Consider the following 22,987-nt stretch of genomic DNA (forward strand, 5'->3'; position numbering starts at 1 on the left):
GACAGGTAATCATAACCAAGGGAACCAGCAGTAAACTTTTGGGCACTTTTCAACCCAAACTGGTGTTTACCCAAAAGACAAAAAGGAAACCGGTTTATTACGGAATACTCGATCAAGTTATCCAACCGGAACACGAACTCACCAAAATTTCCAAACCCCGAATTGATCATTCCAACCTATTCATCACTGTTCCTCAGACTAATTACTCCATCCTTTCTGTTACCTTGCGTCTTAAAGAAGTGTTATCCAGTCATAAAGGCTTAGTGCTTATCAGCTATTTCACTTCCAATATTCAAATACGAACACGTTACATTGTTAACTAGTTGGACCTTTAAACACTATCTGTCGTGGGACACTACCCTACCCCCATGCCACGCCTTAGGAACACAGATTAAAAGTGGAAGTATCAATCAGTACATTATAATTGTTTTTATTCGATATTCGACAATTGCACGTGTTGATTTGCTGACGTGTATGCAAACATGATAGACTGTAGGTTTTTTACAACGGACACTTACCTATCAGAAATAGTCCATGGGAACAAAGTGATCAGTAATTATGACCAGTAATGATTTTTATTTGCACTCAATTTGGGAATCACATTCCTGCATTAATAAGACAAATTTACTAAATGAAATTCATGCTTGGTGCCAAAGTCACGTTAGCACATTCATGGCCGAGGCAAACGCACGCACCACCAACCCTGATTGGATTATAAAGTAAACCAATGCTGACAGTGGTAGGTGGATGCGTAGTAGTCGGGTTCAAGGCAGAATGGGCAGGGTCATGCGACACCTGTCTGATGGAACGATCTCGGCTTTATTTCAAGTCTCCTGACGCTTCTGCACATTCGTGTCATATAAACGTGTCAGTATTTATACACAAACTCACGGGTGTGGTGTTAGTATCGATTCGCATGTTGACAGCTTTCCTTCTGACACTAAGAAACTTTTGGGGAAAGATTTGGGACAGCCGACGTGGCATTAAAAATAAAATCACGTAACATTGAATAGCTGAAGCTATGAAGACAAATTAATTTTCAATGTGCGAATTGAAACTCAGCCCGTCCTTTTTAAAACCAAGAGGAGGCACTCTTGACTGAATTGCATGCTTGGAGTACAGACAGGTAACGGTCCCCCTCCAAAGCCACGCCTTGATTCAATCGTCCCTCAATCTAGTCATATCGCTATGATGTGATCTCATGTAAGTGCCACAGAACAATGCCAGGTCTCCCTTCAGGAATCTACTCTTATCGGGGTCGAAACGCGCATGGGGTAATGTCACATGCCTCTGCCGATAAGACAAAATGTGGTCTTTTCTTAAAATAAATCATAATCTTCCGTAAAATATTCTGTTTACGATGATTTCTGACACCGTATGACCTCTGAAACGCAACACTGAAGTTTACAGTTTATTGTTATGTGTACACAAGTGTATTAAACTGAAGGGAAAGTAGAATGGAACCACAGGCGGTAGAAACTTGACTTTTGTCATGAATTAGCGTCGATCAGTCTTAGTTGAGAAACAAGATCACTCGAAAGCTACAGATGCACCAATTGTATTCTCCTTCCTAAATTCATTCATAAATAATTGATTTCCAGACAAACAAACAGTAATCTTTCTAAGACCGAAAATCTTACATTTTGTGCTTGCTTTCCTGATCGCCTAAGCAAGACAGTTGATATCACAACAGTTTTTAATTTCGTTAATATTCACTGCCAACTTTGTCTAGATTTAGGATTTGCGATTTTCCTCCCAATACTTGCCTGCTGTCTGTTGTCGGCTGCGTGCGCACAGACATGAGACAGTATATTTGCCATTCTTCCCTGTCGTCCATCCTAATTCCCTAAATTCCAAATCCTATCATAGCTCTAAGCACTCTAGCAAACTATCGTCACTAGTGATATATCCATTTTACTTCAACTCCGCGTCTTCGGAGATGATGTAGGGCGCCCTCACCGGTATAATGCCGCAGTCGATGACTCTGATGGGTTTTAGAGGAAAGTCGGCGTCGTCCGTGTCAACCTGCGCTATCCGTTCAATGACGTCCTGTTGAAGCAACAACAAAAAATCGTTCTGAACTTGCAACATTAATTGAGAACTGTGTTACTAATGAGCTTCAAGTGGTTCATGATGCAGTGCAAGCACTCCTCCTTTTTGCGTCAAAAACATCGTATAAGTCACGATCGCATGGTCATACCGCAACGTCTTAAATGAATTGCAGTAGACTGCATGCAGGAAACCCAACAATGGCTAATTTACGCTTGTAATTTTCGACCTCCATATTACGGTAGAAACATTTTGACTATAAAACTTATACTGAGAAAATGTTATCAACGGACATGCTCACTGCCGACGGCCTAAACGGTAGATGGCACTATCCACAAAATATGAGGAATGTCGGGTTAAGTTTCTGCGTGGCCGTGGGAGAAAACGTCTAATGGAAACACGGCTTACGTTTGGTATGTGTCCCAGTAAGTCAGCTTTGGTTTTTCAATAACACTGTGACCCGATCTGGAAACCTTGTGCCTAGCGTAATTAGATCGTGAAGATCAATAGATGTCCTCTAAAGTCCGAAAAGGACTCACTCACCATGCCTTCGGTGACCTTTCCAAACACCACGTGTCTTCCGTCTAACCAACCTGCCTTAGTGAGTAACACGAAGAACTGTGAGTTGTTGGTATTGGGACCCGAATTAGCCATGGCAACCCAACCTGGTCCGGCATGGCGAAGATAAAAATTCTCGTCGTCGAAATGTTTCCCGTAAATGCTCAGACCTGAACACAAGATAACAAGAGTGGTGTTTTGTGAAAAGAAAAGGAGACAACGGGATATTATTCTGAACACTATGGGGGAAAAATGAGGTTGATAATAGACATTTTGAGCTAGAAGTTACAGAGCTATATTGAATATCCCGGTATAGCTAGGGATCGTCCACACTGTTCTGTCAACTCATGTCTGGCAACAAATACACAGGAAAGTGGTCACGCTTACCGCCAGTCCCGTCACCCTCTGTGACGTCACCCATCTGAATGACGAAATCAGACACGATGCGATGAACTACGGTGTCATTGTAGCATAGCTTCTCCTGATTTTTATGAAAAAAAAATCAGATCGTACATCAGAAAAGTAGACACGCAGGAGCGGGCAACTGGACCACAGCAAATCATGATTCAATGTTCAACACTGCAGTTTGATTGGAACTCTCTTCCACACTCTCACCACTTTTCATTCTCCATCAAGCAAACGGGATGTTGCCATCCTGTGTGCCTGTCCCACCTGCGAGCTTTGTACTTATCACATCAAATGTAAACAGAGCCCAAACTGCTCTTCCCCTCCTCACACACGCCCAAATCTTACCCTGTTCTTGGATGTTCCTCGCACCAACGCGGCAAAGTTCTGCACCGTCACGGGACACGTGTCGCCAAACAGCGAGATGACGATCCGCCCCACTGGTTCGTCGTCGATTTCCATCTCGAAGAAGGCTTTCTTTGTGACCAAGAGGTCATTGCTACGGTCACGGTCTGGGTCTTCCCATGGCTTGACTTTCTTGGCTCTCTTGCCACTGAGGGCTTTGGCTCCAGCAGCCTGCCACTGACTCGTCATTGTTAAAATGCATTGCAGAGATGCAAGCAGAAGTACAGTGGTATAGATCTTCATCCCCTGAGATTAAAAATGGGTTATTTTGAAGATTAAATTATTTGCCACAAACGTGAACCTTACCAGCCGCTACACCCAACGATAAAATCAGCGGCCTCGGATATTTAAAAATGAAGTTTAAGATTTGATTTTACGACCAATTTCAAAATTCTAAATCTATTTGTAATACAGATTTTGAGAAAATTGTAAAAAACTTGTAAAAACAAGAATAACGAACATAGTTAACAATGATGTAGACGGTTGCACAGAAAATTTGAAAACAAACATTGATGGCAGTGCAAGGTGACTATTTTCAAATGACGTTCAAACTCCTACAATTAAAATGACGACATTTTTCTAATCATAAGTATGTACAAGAAGCAAATTTAAGATTTCATTTTTACGACCAATTTCAAAGTTATAAATCTATTTATACCTGTAATTCAGTTTTTCAAAAACTTAACTTACCGAGAATCCAAGTGATTTCTCTGTCTCTCCAGGATACAGAACTCTGATAAAATACAGACTGAAGAGTCTCCTTCCTCACTTGGAATTGCTATCCTAACACCTAAGGCGGACGTTTTATAACCAACCAAACAAACATAGCGACCAACCATGAGACAACCAGCTGTTACACTGTCGTTAATGGTGGCGTGGCGAAATGCACACGCAGCGATCGTTGCTAGCTGTAATTACTCGTGTTTGTTTTAGGTTACAATAAGACGTAGATTATAAGCATCACACGTGCACCAAGCGTATTACGAAACATAATATAATTTCTTATTCAACTGATTAAAGTCCTGGACAGCTGCTTCTTTCTTTTATCATTATACATCGTTGAAGCGCATAGTACAGTAGAAAAAAAAGGTCACTTAAATTCAAAAAAATTTCCGATTTCAATTTAGTTAAGAACCAGAGACATAGTAAATAGCTATACTATAAAAAGTCGTATCCTTTATCACAGAATAGAGCCCCGTGTTTAGTGAAATGAATGGCTCCACAAGGCTCCCAATCAGTCATGCATCGTCCGAAGAACTGATCAATGTCTTCTGTAGGTCCTACTTCCACTTCGCAATTTTTTTTTTATTTTTGCAAATCAATGGGTATATCAGTGGGTATGTGATAAGTCAACAAAGACTGACGGTTCTCTTTAGCACTTGAACCATGCACTGATTATTAATGTCATCCCTAACATGTATAAAATTCTTTGCCCTCAGCGCATGACGAAAACTATTTTTAGAGCAAATTCCGGTTGAGTGCAGAGTACAGTACGGTCTTGTTCTAACACATATTTTACGTAGTTAGTTAGCAGGCAAGGACGGATGGGGGACGGGCAACGGGGTGCAGGCCTTCAAACAGGAGCAAAAATGTAATGAGAGGTACTAAGAGAAAGAGGATATTTGGACCTATGTCATTTCTCCTCTTTCCTAAAGCCTCTTTAAAGCTCCAAATTGTAGCCTTGCCCCTTAGAAAGGCCGTTAAAGGTTATATGAAAAAAATTCCAAGATTTTTGAAACCAAATACGAACCAACAAGTTTGGTCCTTCCAAAAAGTTCAGTTCTGGAGCCAACCTTCTCAGCAGGGAGATATCCATTCCATATAAACTGGGAAACGAACGGTGTTCTGTTTCTCTGGTACTAGTTCTCTCTTTTACAATTATATTCTGACATCAATTAATCTAAAGAGACGTGAAGAGATGCATTAGACCACTCTTGTCATCTTCAATTAATGAAAACAACAGCTGTTACTTGAGCATGTTTTGCAAACTGAACCATGACTAAATTACTCGACACAAAGTAAGACTCCTTCCTCTTATCAGGGACCGTGTGATGGTGACGACACTAAATTAATTCATGAGCCTCTTACTAGAGTAAAAAAATAGGAAATATGAAAGCTAATTTTTCATCTAAAAAGAAATTGATTCTGAACAAATGTGGTACACGTCTTCCACAAAGAATAAATTTCTCACCGCACTCAAGGAACATTTCCTACCATGTCTCTATTTATTTTCAGAGCCATACCATAAAAATTACCATAATAATAATCACATCGGGAATATTGTGGATCATGATGGTGGAATCCAATCCATATACAATGCACAGTGCATCCAATCATTCTTTAAAGAACATTGTTCCTGTGATTATTCCGAATCCGAGTATCGCACAGAGAACCTTTAACATTCTGTCACCCGGTGCACCCATCTCCTTCCCAAGAACCTCAAAAAACGTGATGTACAAGAAGGTCCCGGTAGCGATTCCCTGTAGGACACCACTGATGGCGCTTTTCACCAAGCCTTCCTCTTCGTTGAAAAGGAGAATTCCAAAAACAATTCCAAGGGGAGCCATGGCGGCAAAACCGAAACTGGACAGAAAAACGAAGGTCTTGCTCCGATTCTCCTGCACTAGCGCATTGCCGAGACTCAGCGACAGAATAGTCTTGTGGATTGCTACAGCTGCGAAGATTCCAAGAAGATGTGACACGCTAGTCTGGAGACCAATAGCTAGACCTTCAAAGATGGAATGGAAAGATAGCGCTAGAAGAAGCAAGACGGATCTGATGAGGACTGTCTTATCAAGGCCTGGCCTTGAACGTGCCCCGTCCATCACTTCGGCAACTCCGGTCTCACTTCGCGGTATCTCAGTTACAACTTCGTTTCTACTTGTCACAGATGATGATGAATTTCCAGCATCACTTCTGGAGTTCTGATATGCTAAGAGGGAAGTTTCCTCTGTGTCATCTAAAGATGCGTACTTCTCAGCCCGGCCGTCTTCTTGTGGAGGCCCACTTTCGTCTGTGACCTTCGCATCAATTGCTGATTTCTCTTGGAAGTTAAGAACAGCCTGCTCGAGGACAAGAACCAAGAAGAATCCGACCGCTGTTATGAACTCCGCAAACGGGAAGTTAGAGTGGATGTCAAGAAAGTGACGGACATCTTCGAATTCTTCCTGAACGTCCGGCAGCAAGTCTAGCAGGCAAGTTGCTAGGAAAACCCCTCCACCGAAGCTGTTGAAAAGGCACACCAATCGTTGAATTGCCGGAACCAGTCGTTCATGTCCTCTCTGTCGGTTTCTGGCACAGATGGCAAACCCAAGCGGCACAAGACAGGCTCCAAAGCATGAAACAAACAAAGTGCTCAAAACGACTATCTTCAAGGCCTGGATTTCCATGGTAACTGATTGGAATCACGTGCGTGGACAAATTACAACAAGCCTGATAGATCTGTGAAAGCTGTCGAAGAGGAAGAAACGCAGAGTTACAATGTTGCCCCCTTGGAAGAGGCAAACATTAACAATCCAAATTTGACAGATTATTTGCTCAGCTCAGCAACACTTTTTCGTTTTACAACCAGATCAAACATTTGCAGTGTTAACTTCCACTGATTGTGTTTTAGCTCGCTGAATTCCCAACACTGACTAGTGCGGTAATGCCTTCCTGCATTATGTAAATACCAGCACCTGCCCTTACAGGTCGGCACTTATAAACTGGCTGTTATTGTCTGATATAAGTTCTGGTTTGGCAATGAGTTTAAAATGTCCAGAGTCCATCAGGGGCATCCGTACCAGGCACTAGTGGGTTATCTGTCTCTAAATCGGCATTGACACAAGGGGTGTATTTGACGATATCCAAAGGGTCGGCACCAGGAAAAGAATGCTTACGCTGAACGATTTGGTGTGTTCAACCGTGAACATATGCATGAGGATTGCAGGGGACCAAAGAACTATTATCCAGCAAGGAGGAAGCCCACATAACCTGTAGATCATGGCTCCGAACGGGTGGCGAACATGATTGTCAAACACGCATTGTCCTTTTCAAACTTTGGTTTTCACTTTTCGCATAATCATTTTTATACACCAATTTTCTTACACCAGACAGTTACTGCATATTCTCTCATGACACACATCCATATCATGTTTTTTATGTCTTCTAGTACTACCATGGAGGAATTCCCCCATGGTACTACTTACCACGCTTACCCCGAGTAGCCCCTGTGCAATGGATGTTTTCGGTACACGGGGAATATCCACTTAATATGTACATGTATAAGCATGGTGTAGCGTATGTGGAGGTGTACATGTACGCCAGCTGTTGGCAAGATACACATAGAACCTCGAACAACTGCTCCATATATTTTAGCATTTACAATTTCTACTGTGCCGTCAGGTGACCAACAGTTAAGAGTCAGGTACACTTATCGCAATGTCTAAAGTCCATTGGTCGTCTGCATAGTACTTAACGATTATGGTTGACATAGCACGCCCTCTGTAAATTTGCTCTGGTGCAGTTTGTTAATCTGCTTGTATCCTAGGCCTACAGCCCCCAACTGACCAATGATGGTCTGACAGGCAAAGATTGTGTAGCGACGCAGCCGCTACGCGGCGCTATACGATATTTGCTGATGGGTAGTAGGCCGTGTCCGAATCACTTGGCTGCGGCTTTAAATTATTAATAAATTTTAATATCAATAAATTTTATTTAATTTTTGGCTGTACGTTTTCATACAACTGAGCGTAGGGAACAACTGAATATTGCTTGGGGTTGGGGAGGGATCGGAATACGTCAGTTTTGTCATCTGGTGGGAAGTATGGACATAACTTATAAGTCTAAAAGATGCCAAACCAGTGAAGTTTTAGTCAAAAACAAAGATGGTTACAACTTCAGTAATAAAGTCACACTTTGAAGAAATACAGGATTGCTGCTGCTGAAAAAAGTTAAGATTTTATCTAAGACTGTGTTTGAAAATAACTGTTTCGTTTTGTCCACAGAGGAAATACAAAAGAATCAATAGATTCTGGGTCTTTGTTTTTTTTTTCAATAAAAGTGATTTCAAAGCCTCCGTGGCAAAAGAGGGCGCCAGCTCCCTTAAACGAGTAAAAACGGCGCCTTTCGTATGCAATTTCAAGCCGCGGTCATAAATTCGTAATGATCCACATTTTACCATCATAGCATCAAATATTCGCTATCAATTCAAGATCGAATACCGAAATATTACTTTCAATTTCATTCGAACATTGTACTCTTTCAGCGGTTTCGATATTAGCGACGGCCATAGAGCTATGACGGTGCATTTTCGGAACAAAGCCGAGTTTTGGAAAACGATAATCCTTTAGACTGGTTCCGTGGCCCTTTCGGAATTCAATCGCAAGTGATTTCAATCGGCGGGAACCAGTCTATGTACTTGCATTGACACGGTATACGGTGCTGAGTAATTAGACAAAAGTGGAGTCCGATGTAGTTTGCCTGCTGCGGGTACGGTCGGTGCTGGTAGTTTCCAACACCCAGTGTCATCGAAAGGTCAAAGTTTTAGCTCAGGAGAATGCTCGATCGGTAATCTGATCTGATGTCATCCAGCGGTGATACCTTAAACAAAACAGTGCACTTCGCTCAAACAAGGCTCAAACAATCAATAGTTTTCCGGCTGCGCCGATGATTGCTGAACAGGTGCTAGGACATGCGTGACATTGTAGGATTGCTTGACTAGTTAAATTACAGTTCACCTTCTCGGAAATTCAAAGATCAGCTCTCTCTCACTCACTCCCAGTCAAAGCTTTTCTAACTTTGTTTTGCATGTTTTTAGTGACACCTATAATCTAGAAAAATGCATGGCAGCCATGAGTTTCTAAAAAACTGAATAATGTGGAACTTGTGTGCTTGAACAGTTGAAGCGACACTGAACTTAAGCTGCAGAAACTTTGTGAGATCACCATGGAAATCATTACCTTGAAGATTACTATACTGTGCTCCTTGTTTGTGTCATGCCTCATTGCGAGCTTGCTACCTTTGAAGTTTGTCAACATTGCCATCAAGCGTAGTGGGAATGAAATCCGCAGAAACTTCATCGAACGAGTGCTGCGATTTCTAAACTGTTTTGGTGGAGGTGTTTTCCTCGCGACTTGTCTGTTGGATCTGCTGCCCGACGTGGAGCGCGAATTTGAAGCTGTGCTCACAGAGCTTGGAATGCGGACAAATTTCCCAGTTGCCAAGTTTGTTGCGGCTCTGGGGTTGTTTCTGATCCTTAGTGTCGAGCAGATTGCATATGACATCAAGGAAAGAGCGAGTAGAGGACAAAGGGAACGCACTGAGGAAAGGGACAAGAAAGTGGACAGTGACCAGAAAGTGGACAGTGACCAGAAAGTGGACAGTGACCAGAAAGAGGATTATCAGAAAGCAAATGACAAGGTACATCAGCTGAAATATGAGGAAAGTGAGACTACTCCTCTCTTGATCCACCACAGCACTAATAAAGGAGGCGCATCTCACAACAGTACCAGTGATGAAGAAGGAAGTATCAATAATGAGAAATTGGGTCAAAGCATGAGTTTCGGCCACAGTCACGGTACACCGATTGTTGGGACTGATGATAGACCGTTGATCCAACACACTGACACCCATGATATGGTAACCAGCTCCTCATTGCGCTCCCTGCTGCTCCTACTGGCCTTGTCCTTACATTCCCTCTTTGAAGGACTGGCGCTAGGCCTCCAGAGTGACCTCAACCAGTTGCTTGCCATCTTCGTCGCCGTCCTCATCCACAAGACCATCCTGGCGCTCAGTCTGGGCATCAACTTTGTGCAGAGTAACCTGAAGCCACGCACTCTAATCCAGTCCAGTGTCTGTTTTGCCATCATGGCACCCATCGGCATTGTCGTTGGCATTTTAGTTAATCAGGGATACAGCAGCACAGCCCATAACATCACAAGCGGTATATTGCAAGGTTTAGCCACAGGAACTTTCTTGTATATTACATTCTTTGAGGTGCTTCCTATGGAGATGAGTCAACCCGGTGATAGGCTTCTGAAAGTTCTCAGTGCAGTCATTGGTTTTGGGTTAATAGTGGGTACACTATTTCTTGATCCGACCATTACTAAGCCACCACCTCCATAATAAACAAAAACCAGATTTTCCAAATTGTTTCTACAGGTTTATTCCAAAAATTTGTTTGATACTTTAAGTCTTCAGTTCTGCAGATTGAGACTAAAACTGTGCTGAATTTGAATTGAGATCACAAAATTGGCAGCCGAGAAGAAAACAGAAAAAGGTGACTGAGTTTAATTTTGTTTTGATGTGTTTCCATGTGCAAGTTCTCAGGTTGGGAATAATGTCAATGATCTGTTAATTAACACTAACACAAACAGTCTGTTCAAATTTGATCGATTGTACATGTACAGGTATATATGTACTTGTACATACACATTTATACTGATTAACCCTAACCGCCAAGGCCCTTTTGAGAGGATACACTCTCAGTCCTTCAAAATCCTCCAACTGCCCCCATTAAAGATGAGATACAGCCTCAGTCCTCCAAAAGCCCACAATATTTCTTGAATATGTTCTGGAGAGGGGTGCCCACTAACTCAATCCTTCAAAATCCTTTGGCAATTCCTCTCATTATGTTGAGGCAGTGTGAATGGTATCTTGGAGCAGTATGGAAGATTTCACATATAATGTGGGCATGAATTTCTGCATGGGTGAATATAAACAACACAAGGTCTAACCCAGAACCTTGAGACAGTGTGCCCATCACAATCAGCAATGCAATTCTGCCATGCAGCCTCAATCCTCCAAAATCCTTCGAAACCGCCCGCAGGATTTGGGATAGTTAGGGTTTGCATGTGTCATTGCCTCTAAGGTGGTTCATGTGTTTCTTTTATGGAGTCATGGAGTAGGCAACCACTGTTACTGCACAAAAATAAAAACATCAGTATATCGAGCAGTTACAAAAAGGGGGGGGGGTCCTAACCCCAGGTTGACTGTCCTTTACCATAGCATTTTTGTTCTCAATTTGCCCTTTATTACATATTTTCCGTCTCTGAGGTGTTTTTGTTGATAAGACAAGAACAACTTTTTTTAATCCCAGGACTCAAAGCACTGAATTTATGCAGAACATTTTAATTTCAAGTTTACAGTTGGATGCTAAATTGGGAGTTTGGAAATGAAAATTTGAACTTATTCCCCCCCCCAAAATTGGACATTTATTTTTAAGGGCATTGTGTTTGGAAAACAAGATTTTTCTATGCCTTGGCCAGATGGTGCCAATGAAACCGTCCCCAGCGACATGGTTGTTTGTGTAATGTAACCATGTGACTTTCGGAGATGACTCATAAAACGTTTTGTGACTACCAGGTTTGCACACTGCATGAATGTTTGCACACCTTTGCTGGTTTTTATACTTGTCCTGATTTTACAGTAGTTATTAATAAGATCTTAATCAACCCCCAGTTGAATCAGCCAGTATCAACCATGAATTATGATAAATTATGAATAACATTAATAACATAAATTTGTTTTCAAATGTCTTGTCACAGATTTGTCTCGGACAATAGTTCATTTACTTACATTATTACCAGAGTGAATACGTGAAGCTAACTCGTTTGAATAAAGAAAAAAGCAGGGAATTCCTAAAATCTAAACTGCTACCTTGCTGGTCAGGCCTTTGCTTGTCACCTAGTGCCTGAATAGTTGCGGGTAATGTGCAAAGTTTAGGCCCTGACATTTACTCAAAGGCTGTGCAGGGCACCAGCTGTCAAGTCCCTGTATTTGTTCCGAAGAGTGAACCTTTTGTGGTATATCCCGCCATAACAAAACCACCGACCTGAACAATGGCTGGACATCATATGTACATGTACAACCTCTCTAGGAGTTTATAATTCTGTGTATTGCCAATTTGTAAACCTCCAGACATGTGTGTGGACTGTTGCTTAGTTTATTTGTAGTTTGATTTTTAAGTCTAATCCTTGTCAAATGGAAATAGAAAATGACCAAAAAATTAGACTATTTCATGATATAACCATACTTTATGTTACATAGTTTAGTTTAATAATGCTACATGTATGTAGATAGTCCTTCAGTAGTCAGGGTAATATAATCCTTCAATATAACTTTGGAACCTTGGCAATGTTTGCAGAAGATAAACAATGAATACAATGATGGTAACAGGTCATAAGGTAAAGGTCGACAGCTAGTGAACATTGTCTGGGTTTGCAGATTGGCATTTTGTGCAGTGTGCATATACGGTACCATGTGCATGGTTACATGGGTACCAATATGCATATTGCTTGCAAATTTACTTGAATCACATGAGCAGGAATTTAAAAAATGTAGCATTCTACATGTAGTTTGGAAAATGAGAGGTTTGAAAATTTCAGGCATGTCAGGGAAAATATTAAATTTTTTTTTCAATGATATATGTGCTTGGCGATAATTTTATTTCAATTAAAATTGCAGAAAAAGGTCAATCAGTATCAGTTGTACCTTATATTTTTAAAATGACGGACGTTTAGTGTTGTCTTTTTTTTTAACAAACTCATTAAGTGATGTGATTATTTAATGTGCTGTATATTCTTTTTAAGTATGCATATTAATATGTAATTGGTAAAAACTTCAGGAATATAAAGTAATCGAGAAAATCATAAGAGAATGATTCATCCAGAATTTATTCCCTTCATCTTTCAAGTCCTACAAAACTGTTCAGTGTAGCCTGCAGTAAACAGGAAAATTAAATAAGAAACGAAACACATCGATATCCCTAGTGTACAATTCCATTCACATTACCAACAGCAGTTTGGACTGGTAGCTGCTTGACTTTGGCAAGCCTGATGAGCGATGGATGGGTGGTTAAGAGGTGTTACCAGTAGGTAGGAGGTCCTGGGTTCGAGTCCTTTCTGAGCAAGCTTGTGATATTTTTCTTGCAAAGTTGAAACACTTATCACCTACATGTAAGGGCGAAACCCGAATTAAAAGCTATTACATGTAGGTATGTTGATACGGACAGATATGAATCCAAATTTTTGGGGCCAAACTTGTTTGGGCCAGGCCAAAAAAGGTACATGTAACCATTTACGGCCTTCCTTAGGAGGTCTACATTTGGGGTTTTTACAGGCCCCCAAATGGTCTTTTCTCATTAGAACAACTGGCTTTTTGGGGGGTGGTACCATGGTCCCTGTTGGTGCCCAATCCACCCTTGACTGTTCATATTACCACATACACATTGTGCTGTTAATATGCTGCGGGGATGTGGCATGTCCATGAGGAGAAATATGGTCAAGGGCAAAACTGCCCCACTGTGGGGTAAAATCTTGGTCAAAAGGTTGGGGATTGATGAAATGACATTTGCTGTGCCTCGCTGAGCCGAGTGGAAAACTGGAAAATGTACACTCATACGTGCTGCCAGTGGATGGCATGTAAAGAAATGAAGGAAAGTGTGTCAAAAACAGGCCTAGTAACAACTCTCTGTGTCCTGGTATATTCTGCAATGGAGGCCTATCTGTCATGGTGTTTTGCCACTTTTGTTTGTTGGCAGTTTTTGTTCATTTACATTAACTGCACTTATCCTGGAGTGCAAGTACTCTACCCTTCAACGGCTCATGTTAAGATGTAAAACTGAAAGTCACTCGTAAGCAAAAGTAAACAGCCACACACTGAAAAAATAGAACTAAAAACTTAACGCCTGTCATGACTGAGGTCTCAAGCAGGAGGGAATATCCGCATGGCTACTTACTTACAACCTAAACCAATTTCTAAATATGCATAGAAAAACAATTCAGGGGTGAAACTGACTTTGGGAATATCACTTCCTGTATGGCATTTAATACACATCTCTAGAATAAATACATGTACATTTAAAATATTTCATGTGCAATTCACTCACTTCAATAGATTGCAAAAATCATTCTGAGCAAATTTGGAACCTGAAAAATACTGAAATGATCAACTAGATGATCAATGCACCATGTACATGTACTTGAAGTGTCTAAACCCTTTTCTCCAGTTACAAAATATCCAGGTTTCTTCGTAACAGATCAGGGCTCACTTGAAACTTCTTTGTGGATTAACGATATTTTAGCATCAACTGAGTTGCATGCTACCAGTGGAATGTGCTTGGGTTAATTTATGGAAAAAAACACCAGCTGTCAGAACACCGACGTGAAGTTTAAACTACTTCCACAAATACATATGCAGGAAATAAAGTTTAAAGTAAACACTAAAATTGTTACAAAGTAGGTTAAGGATTGATGAAGATATTCCTTAATATATAGATTTCTAATGTAAACCAATAACACAACTGAAATATCTTTACATGAAGATTAAATAAGTTAAAACTGGAAACGTATTGAATTCAAGATCAAAAACTACTCAGTTTCACATTGGAAAAACATGCATTTCTCAATTCCGTATTTTGCTTTCAATTTTGGTTTGCATGATTATCCTAAAATCCAGTGGGTATTCAAAAGGAACTACAAATTTCCACATCCTCACATTTTTTCCTGTCTTTGCCAACCCTTTCCTAGTCCCTCTACAATATTACTACTTCTACACCTCCTTAAGAAAGTTGTGGTTGTTGTCTGCGTGAAGGTCTACAAAGGCTACTTTGCTTAAATGGAAATACATGAAGGTGCATTTACATCCCAACTGCAGCACTTGTCCCGACTCCAGTGCTACAGTAAGACCAGCCGAAGTAATGCACAGAGTGCCAGTGAGTGTCGTGGAAGATATGCAAGGTTCACATATATTTGCATAAAGTTTGTCAGGTGTGAGCTGTATAAGTTTGAAGAAGCTTGAAAAACTTTCTATAGAGGGTTACCCATTACAGTTGGGCCTGCCCAACTGAAGCACTATGGTGGGGACCATCCTAACTGCAGTTGGGACAGATGCCGTATATGGGATGTAATACCAGCGTTCTTGTTATACACGTACTTGTGTTCACTAATCAAGTAATGCACCATCAGTTGAAAGCAGTCAAACACATGCGTTTATGCTGGTTGTCAAGTGATCAAACTCATTTCTGACCACATAACGACACACTGACAGCGTTCTTTAGAGGTATTGCACATTTATTATCCCTCATCAACTTCAAGCTTCCCAAATCCTGCAGCATCCACCACACTGGTAAGCCAACATGCACATTTGCTGCACTTATAGTTGATACACCTAGATCTCTTTACTGCAATGGATACGGATCTGCAGATTCCTGGATCCATCAAACTCCCACAAATCTAGATGTTGGATTTTGGTATATTTAGGATAAGTTGATGAAGGATACATTTACACAACAAAAATGTAGTTAACTAAAAATGATAAATATTTCTGTTCTGTTCTTGCATAAGTACCGGTACATGTACATATGCCCAAAGGTACAAAATTTGCTTAGAATACAGAGACTTCTTTCTCCGAGTGCCAAAGTTGTAGATGATTTAGTTGACATGTCAGCCTTTGATGCCTCTTAAAACTCACATCTTTGTCCATCATACCAGCTTCAAGCACCGTATTCTCATCAATCACTTTTCTTGTCCTCTCCTGTCTTGATCTCTGTGGTGGTACCATTGGAAGTTGCTGTGTTGCATGTTTTCTAGAGAGAATTTCAAAGAAACATAATAACACTCATGTTTTGGGTGTGTTTCCTTTTTTCTCTTTTTTTAAAAATACACTATGCATTCAATTCTTTGAACAAATTACCTGAAAATGTCAATACAAATACTGCTGGTAGGAATTACAATTCCTGTAATTGATTTTTCCAAACTGCAATAGGTATTGCAATAAAACCAAAGGTTTTTGTATAGGCTGTGCTTCCACAGGTTAGCTATACAAATTGTAATTAAGACCGTAAATTGATGCTGGTAGTAATTTCAACATTATTCGTTGATGGCAACTTGATGCCCCATTGACATGAACCAAATACCTCTGATAGAGAGGAAAAAAGCAAGTACTATAAGGATACATCTATCTTATAAAAATAGCCTATTTCATGTAGATTTTTCAAAACATCATATTAATTTGAGCTCAACAGGAAATTTACTAGCTCTTAATCTGGAGTCCAGTATAAATGTTCATTTCTGTGACTTCAGTTTCACACATTCAGACATTTCCTTATCTGAAAACATGGAACACAGTATAATTAAAAATGAACAAAAATTATCAAATTGATAATTGTAAATTGTTGGCAAAAGGGGGAAAAAAGGAAAGAGTTCCACATACGGACAATGTGTGATGCCCTTGTGCACATGGTGCACAAACCTTAATGTTCCATTCAACTCGCCTGCGGCTCGCTGAATGGAACATTAATAACATCTAAATATATAATACCTAAGTAGATCTTTGTCACTTGATTGGAGGATATGAATATAAATAAGGAACTTACCTTCTGTGTTCTGCTTCGTCATTCAGCAAGATTCTAGTTCAAGTACAGCATACTGAATTTGTTTCTTCGTATTCTTTGTGTTCGCTCCGTCAAGTACTTCGGCAATTTCCTCGTCATTCAGCAACATGAAATTGCTTGAACCTGCTGCCATTTTAGTGATCATGGACATAACATGCGCAAATTACGTCGACCAATTACGTATTGAAGTCATTTGCGTGCAATAAATCAAACGGCATAGCCCCTATAATCAAAAATGCACGGTGTATATAACAAATTTCAACGTTCATGACGTCGGCCATGAAATAGTCTATTTATAAAAAATCACGGGACCTACAATCCTCCAATCAAATGACAAGGATCTGCTTTCGTATTATATAATATGGTATATTATATAGCTGTATGTTGTTTCATCCAGTTTACAGATTGACATAGGCCTAACAAGTTACATTGATTTGATAATTCAATCGCATTTATACACACCTTTTTCTCAGATGAGTTTTCCTCCGGTGGTGGTCCTCCAAAATGTTCCATCTTTTTTGCTTTACCGGTGAACCAGTTCTGAATCTTAGCAGGCATCAGCGGCAGTAGATACGGTTGCAAGAAACGGTGGAACACCCACAAGAAAAGCGGAATGACGATGCATGGTAGGCAAACCATTGTTTGTGAATTGTTTGGTTTTTCTTTCCAGCAGCTGCGACTTCAAATTTATCTGGAGTAATCTCCTTGGAGTACGAGACAGAACAGATGAAACCACGAGGCAAGAGAATAAAATGCAGTGGTGCAGTGACTTACATTTAGTTACAGTTACACGTCAACTTAATTCGGAATTCTGACGGTGATGTGATAAAATATAATGAGCGTTATGATGAGTGTTTGCTCACGCACGGTCAGCATAGTCGACACTCATTTCTGTGAAATACGGCCTTATCGTGCGCGTCACGAGTCTGGGTGCCAGATAACTCGAAGATTAGGCCCTTTTCCAATACTCGACTTGGGTCCGTTCAGGCCTCGTTCCGAAAACCAATCCCCGATTTTGGGCCTGAAGCGTTTAAAATAAATTAGATTATTGTAATTTCTGGCTGTCTTGCATCTCATTTGATGTTTTGTGGCACTATTAAACTAATTACTGCGCTTATAGCTTCAACGTCAGCTAGTTAAAAAACAGTTGAAGCCTGAGACGAAGCCGGAGTTGAGTATTGGAAACGGCCTAGCCTTCTACTACATTCGAAAGTCTAGGTACCAGACTACACATAGCGAGCTAATTTTAAGTAATTTGTAGTCTGGTGACTCCAAAAGTTTGCAGCGGTGAGCAGCGTTTTGCCGTGAAATCAAACGTGTAAAAAAGACCTTTTGCCTGTGACATTTACGGGTTAGGTATTTCTATTTGACATTTTCGTAGTTTGTTACACTTTTGTGGAAGTCAAAACGAGGAACGATCAGCTGACGACTGAATGAACTTGACAACACACAAGATCATCAGCACTCAGTCAACATGGTTAAAATTAAATTTGTGGAGGTTTCGGGGGTCGGGGTGGTCATGCAAGTCATGTTGTTTTCATTGTGAAGGATGTCAGTAAATCGTAATGTGATTTTGTTTTCCTTCCTACCCAGATACCCAGAGCAAGGTGACAAAGCCATGAGTCATCTGGTTGTCATGCAGCATTCAGATTTTTAATGTCACGTTTTCTTTCAGAATCACACCGGCAGTGCTACATGTAAGTGAAATAAAAGTGCCGTCAGTATGCCAGCAAAACTGAGGGTGATGATCCGCCTTGCCCGGCATGGTTGCACAAATCGACCCTTTTACCACGTGGTGGCAATCCACAACCGACGAAGCCGTAATAGTGGGGCTTACCTGGAACAGCTGGGCACCTATGACCCCATGCCTAACAATCACAATGAGAAACTTGTCAGCTTCAACTTTGAGAGGGTCAAGTACTGGTTGGCCAAGGGGGCTACACCAACTAGACCAGTTGCTATGCTACTTGGTATGTGTACATTAGCCTGCACCTATGCAAGTCTGGTCCAAGCCAATTTGGCTCATCAGGCTGGTGTTTATCTCCAGTTTCCTTGGCATGAAATGACTGAGAATATTTCTATTCCCCCTGGATGGTATGCCAGTCCACTGCGGGTGGCTTCCCTAGCTAATGCTGGTACCCGTTTATGCTCCTGGGTGGAGAGACGCAAGGAGGGGTGAAGTGACTTGCGAAGGGCCACACATACTGCTAACAGCTGGATTCAAACCTCCAACCCTATGACTGGAAGCCACAGACCCTAACCACTTGGCCACGTGCCCCCCAAGCTGCACCTATACTCATCATTAATTTGTGCACATTCAGTCAAAAATTAGTCAGTGACAGTTGGACCATCATGTGTAACGTCTTTTTAAAAATTTTGTTACTTTTTAGGTTTGTCTGGTTTCCTGCCTCTTCACCCAATGAGCACTGTGCTAGCAAGAAGAGCCCAGGCTAAGGCTGAGGAGAAAGCTAAGAAGGCAGCAGAGGAGGCAAAGCAAGAAGAGGAGGAGATGAGCTGATGCTGCCATGGCAACCAAACTGCATCAAAACTCCAGCTTGTATGGAAATTCCAATTTACCAACTTCAGGAAAAAGCAATCACTTAGGAAAGGGAGTTTACCAGCCAAAACTATTCACACCTTGTGTTTTACATTGAGTGCAACTGGTTTGCAGCGGACTGTGCTTTTTTGTGCATACATGTACATGTATGCATGTATGCTTAACAGTATTTTCTGCCAAGAAGCTCCATAGAAATGGACCAAGCTCATGAATTGCAGTTTGTGGAAAGATCTGCATAACTGTGGTTTACTGTCCTTGAAAGGCCTGTATTGGAGCATTGAGGAAGTCCTTCCTCCATGGTTGGAATTAACAGCAGCGTGTATGAGACATTTTGGGAGATGTGTACATAGGGAAATACCCAATTTTGTTTGCTTTTTGCAGACATTAGATTTGTAAAATTAAATGAATGCCATTTGATTCATAGATTATGGAAAACAGAAGCCCAAATCCTTGCTTTAACTAAGTAGAAGTCGTGCCAGTTTTTACTGGGGAGAGTAACAGTTTCAATGGGAATCTTTTTCTGTGAATACCTTTTTCATTACCCATGAGACTTCTGTGTGCAAAGTAGGTGTTTAAATTTGAGATGGTTGACTGTGAAATTGAAATGTCGCCAGCGTGACACAGTCACAATACTTCATAGTTGTTAACTGCGCTCAGAATTTCCTAGTGAAATGAGAAGGGAAAGGAATGGTAATTTTGGTATGCACTGTGTTGAGGCTTTGCAAAGCTGGCTTTTCAGCCTGTGCAATTTTGGGAAATATCCAGGAAACTCTGATTCTTCTGGAAATAAATTTATATTTCAAAACATGTACATGCATACATTTGTGAGTTTGGATCTTTTGCATATTGAGACCTTATAAAAGTTGTAGATAATAATTTTCAAGCATTCTTGTGGCTATCTATAAAGACGCTGTCCTGTTCCTTCAATTACATGTACTATGAACACTGTATGTTAAAGATGGGTGATGAAAACCTTCTGTACTGCAAAATAAAATTGTGTACAAAACAGCAACCTTCCCTATCAAGACAGTCCCTTTATTTTAGAAGTTTTCTGTGAGTACTTTTTAAGACGTTGCAAAAGCAAAGTAGGATAGAACATCAAAACAAGTAACACTACTGAGGACGGAGCCTTAGAAGGCAAACGGACTCCCCCCACCAAATAACTCCGGCCAATAAGGAAGCAATGTAACATTTGTTACACCCAACTATAGCGTCTGTCCCAACTATAGTTGGGACAGTCCCAATAGTAGTGCTGTAGTTGGGTTGGCCCAAGGGAGCATTCCTCCAAATGGTCGTATTTCTGCGCGCGAACCATTATTTTGTGATCCCACGGGGTTTTTACAATAAGACCGGGTAATCAGGAGGGATCATAGAAATATTTCTATCAATCCCGAATTTGGGACTGATAGTTTCGGGTTCGGGGTATTTCTTTCACAAATAGCCCCAAATAGCAGGCCTATTTTGGATAGAGGCGGGCGGCTACATTTAGAGCTGAGTGCGTAGTTTTTCTACTATTTTGGGGGTATCTGCGGAAAAAGGCGAGTAACTTTTTTTCGGGGCTAACACCCATAAAATTGAAACGAAAAATTATCTTCTGGCCATAATCTTGAATTTCCAGCGAAGAAAACGGAGGCCAATCTCTTCACGAAAGTGAACAGGCGGCGCTATTTCGGTCCGATTTTGCACTGTTTTCTATATGGGCGCGTATTTTGTGTAGTGCAACCCAAACTATTGTTGACCAATTCCTGTAGAAAATTTCTCAACCTTATCCGAGTTTATGCATCTCACACTTGACATAATTCTTCTAAAATACGGCACTTCACCTGTGACATGACAATGTAAACAATATGAATTTGACTGAGGCGTGCTGGGCACATGCACACCGGACCTCTGTGCTGTAGTTGGGCCGGCCCGCCCAACAATAGCGCTCGAACTGGGACGGGACTAGTCTTGGTTTCAAGACCATAGTGCTTGATAGCGGACACCGTGCATAGTGAGTCCCCAACGACACATAATTAGACTGTGCGCCAGCTCGCACCTAAACTAGTTGTGCGAGGGCGCTCTTCAACAGAAATAAAATAACTACTGATCACTAACGTCTTGGGCCAAGACTAGGACGGGACCAGCTGTAGTTGGGATGGTCCCAACTATAGTTGGGACTGATTAGGACGGTCCCAACTATAGTTGGGACTGATTAGGACGGTCCCAACTATAGTTGGGATCGGGACTGATGGGTGCATACCACTAATTCAAGTGAGAATTTCTGGCCAGCTCATTAGTATTAAAAGTGCCCCCAGTATCTTTTGAAAAAGGATATTATTTGGCCCCCAAAAGGGTGAAATTGCGTAAATCGTTCCCAGGATCAACTCCCTTGGTCTTTTAGCTTTCATATGAGAGCAGAGTGGCTAAAAACTACGGTTGAAAAATGATCATAAATGCCCAAGAAAGTTGAGGGTTGCCACTTGAAAAATGGCTACAATTGGACTTCGGAGGGTTTTGTGCCCAACTTAAAGTAACACTGGCTTGGATCTACAGTACTTTTCTCAATCCTATAAAATCTGCCTCAACTTGTGTAAATAATGTAGGATCTTGCAGGGTGAAGTTTCAAATGGAAATTTATCATTGCAATGCTGCATAAATTTGTGAAGGGTGCCATTTAAGCCAGTATTGACTCTTTAAATAAAAGTCTTAAATTATGTAAATTTTTGTTAACATGTCGGGTAGACTGGAAGCATTCTTTTCTAGGTGACTACCTGTGACTATTATGTAAATTGTGACAACATAAATAAATTTGTATTTCAAAAGAGGTAGATACACTTGTTATTTTTGTGTGGTTCACTTCTTTGTCAGTCTAGGCCCTTATAAACATTGAAGATCACAATTTTCCACAACCCCCCGAGCTTTCCGCAAAGATGCTCTCCTCCTATTAATCAGTTTAAGAACTGTGTTCATGGCTAAAGATTGGTTGTGAGTCCCAGTAGATTTCTTCATAACAAAAAGATTTTATTGAAAACAAGCCTTCCCAGTGAGGGTAGTCCCTCATGTGAATTTTTAAAAACTTCTTTGTAGTAGTAATTGTGAAGAAGTTGCAAGAAGACAAAAAGGCAGGAATATCCTAATATGTATTATTACACGCAGCTGTTATGGTACACTATTTTTTGTGACTCAAATTGCTTCGAATTATTTAAATATAGTGACTTGAGGTAAAAAAATTCGAGTTGAATCAAGTATTCGGCTTCCGTCAGTTCGAAACTGACCACCCCCTTTTAGTACACAAGAAACCCTGCCCCCTATGGAGGAGTATAAATTTATACAAACAAACGAATCATTCAAGATGGCGACTTCCACGGATAGAAATCTGAGCGATAAAGACGACGCCGAAAATATTTTGTATGATCTGCTTGTACTCGCGGAATGGCCAAAGGAGCCAGAAACCTTGGTGAGTAAATGGCCTCTTGAGAAATGGGAAGGGTATAGTTGTGAGAAAATCGACAGTCTTTGTCGGTTAATAAAAATCGGTCGGTCGTTTAACGTTTATTAGTCCACGTCACCAACTACTACTAGTAGTAGTAGTACTAGTACTAGTGTGGCACGGACTCTCACTCCCGATTTATAAATCGGGAGTGATCCGTGCCACACTA

The 22,987-nt window shown here is 40.9% G+C and overlaps 6 protein-coding genes across 9 annotated transcripts in view; 3 read left to right on the forward strand and 3 right to left on the reverse strand.

Annotated features, from left to right (window-relative positions):
- Positions 1-1,542: 1,542 nt before the first annotated feature.
- On the reverse strand, positions 1,543-4,266 carry LOC110987457 (peptidyl-prolyl cis-trans isomerase B-like). The gene is made up of 5 exons (XM_022250202.2): positions 4,108-4,266; positions 3,361-3,663; positions 2,995-3,088; positions 2,593-2,777; positions 1,543-2,049 (listed from the first exon to the last, which is right to left on the reverse strand). The coding sequence occupies exons 2-5, from the start codon at positions 3,658-3,660 to the stop codon at positions 1,915-1,917; spliced, it is 714 nt and encodes a 237-aa protein (XP_022105894.2). The 5' UTR covers positions 3,661-3,663; positions 4,108-4,266; the 3' UTR covers positions 1,543-1,914.
- A 1,484-nt stretch (positions 4,267-5,750) lies between these two features.
- On the reverse strand, positions 5,751-6,806 carry LOC110987415 (zinc transporter ZIP3-like). Its single transcript, XM_087136819.1, has one exon. It carries the CDS (start codon positions 6,804-6,806, stop codon positions 5,751-5,753), a length of 1,056 nt encoding a protein of 351 aa, XP_086992945.1.
- A 2,047-nt stretch (positions 6,807-8,853) lies between these two features.
- LOC110987450 (zinc transporter ZIP3-like) lies at positions 8,854-13,159 on the forward strand. The gene has a single exon (XM_022250188.2). It carries the CDS (start codon positions 9,343-9,345, stop codon positions 10,519-10,521), a length of 1,179 nt encoding a protein of 392 aa, XP_022105880.2. The 5' UTR covers positions 8,854-9,342; the 3' UTR covers positions 10,522-13,159.
- A 1,034-nt stretch (positions 13,160-14,193) lies between these two features.
- LOC147799253 (UPF0729 protein C18orf32 homolog) lies at positions 14,194-17,641 on the reverse strand. Its single transcript, XM_087137089.1, has 2 exons — positions 17,252-17,641; positions 14,194-15,982 (listed from the first exon to the last, which is right to left on the reverse strand). Exons 1-2 carry the CDS (start codon positions 17,426-17,428, stop codon positions 15,908-15,910), a joined length of 252 nt encoding a protein of 83 aa, XP_086993215.1. The 5' UTR covers positions 17,429-17,641; the 3' UTR covers positions 14,194-15,907.
- Positions 17,642-17,833: 192 nt separating this feature from the next.
- Positions 17,834-20,358, forward strand: mrps16 (mitochondrial ribosomal protein S16). 4 transcript variants are annotated; one of them, XM_022250189.2, is made up of 3 exons: positions 17,834-18,145; positions 18,465-18,759; positions 19,180-20,358. In XM_022250189.2, the coding sequence occupies exons 2-3, from the start codon at positions 18,513-18,515 to the stop codon at positions 19,305-19,307; spliced, it is 375 nt and encodes a 124-aa protein (XP_022105881.1). In that variant the 5' UTR covers positions 17,834-18,145; positions 18,465-18,512; the 3' UTR covers positions 19,308-20,358. The 4 variants fall into 4 exon arrangements, with proteins under 4 accessions (XP_022105881.1, XP_022105883.1, XP_022105884.1 ...); XM_022250191.2 differs by having other exon boundaries at positions 17,834-18,140; XM_022250192.2 differs by having other exon boundaries at positions 17,834-18,076.
- Positions 20,359-22,665: 2,307 nt separating this feature from the next.
- nbas (NBAS subunit of NRZ tethering complex) overlaps positions 22,666-22,987 on the forward strand; it is a 53,254-nt gene continuing 52,932 nt past the window's right edge. Inside the window, exon 1 of the mRNA XM_087136884.1 lies at positions 22,666-22,785. Coding sequence (XP_086993010.1) covers positions 22,681-22,785 — 105 coding nt within the window. The 5' untranslated portion in view covers positions 22,666-22,680. The remainder of the gene's footprint in view (positions 22,786-22,987) is intronic.

Source organism: Acanthaster planci, linkage group LG05 (genome assembly GCF_054643075.1).
Source record: "Acanthaster planci isolate LZ-2023a linkage group LG05, COTS_SCS, whole genome shotgun sequence".
Taxonomy (NCBI): domain Eukaryota; kingdom Metazoa; phylum Echinodermata; class Asteroidea; order Valvatida; family Acanthasteridae; genus Acanthaster; species Acanthaster planci.

What these genes read in the sequence shown, in the direction of transcription:
- LOC110987457 (XM_022250202.2), bottom strand. Translation starts at nt 3,660, where the DNA reads ATGAAGATCTATACCACTGTACTTCTGCTTGCATCTCTGCAATGCATT. An exon ending in GAGGAACATCCAAGAACAGG is followed by an intron (nt 3,089 to 3,360) that starts GTAAGATTTGGG and finishes CATAAAAATCAG; the next exon opens with GAGAAGCTATGCTACAATGA. An exon ending in AGAGGGTGACGGGACTGGCG is followed by an intron (nt 2,778 to 2,994) that starts GTAAGCGTGACC and finishes TCTTGTGTTCAG; the next exon opens with GTCTGAGCATTTACGGGAAA.
- LOC110987415 (XM_087136819.1), bottom strand. Translation starts at nt 6,806, where the DNA reads ATGGAAATCCAGGCCTTGAAGATAGTCGTTTTGAGCACTTTGTTTGTT.
- LOC110987450 (XM_022250188.2), top strand. Translation starts at nt 9,343, where the DNA reads ATGGAAATCATTACCTTGAAGATTACTATACTGTGCTCCTTGTTTGTG.
- LOC147799253 (XM_087137089.1), bottom strand. Translation starts at nt 17,428, where the DNA reads ATGGTTTGCCTACCATGCATCGTCATTCCGCTTTTCTTGTGGGTGTTC. An exon ending in AAAACTCATCTGAGAAAAAG is followed by an intron (nt 15,983 to 17,251) that starts GTGTGTATAAAT and finishes AATTCTCTCTAG; the next exon opens with AAAACATGCAACACAGCAAC.
- mrps16 (XM_022250189.2), top strand. Translation starts at nt 18,513, where the DNA reads ATGCCAGCAAAACTGAGGGTGATGATCCGCCTTGCCCGGCATGGTTGC. An exon ending in ACCAGTTGCTATGCTACTTG is followed by an intron (nt 18,760 to 19,179) that starts GTATGTGTACAT and finishes GTTACTTTTTAG; the next exon opens with GTTTGTCTGGTTTCCTGCCT.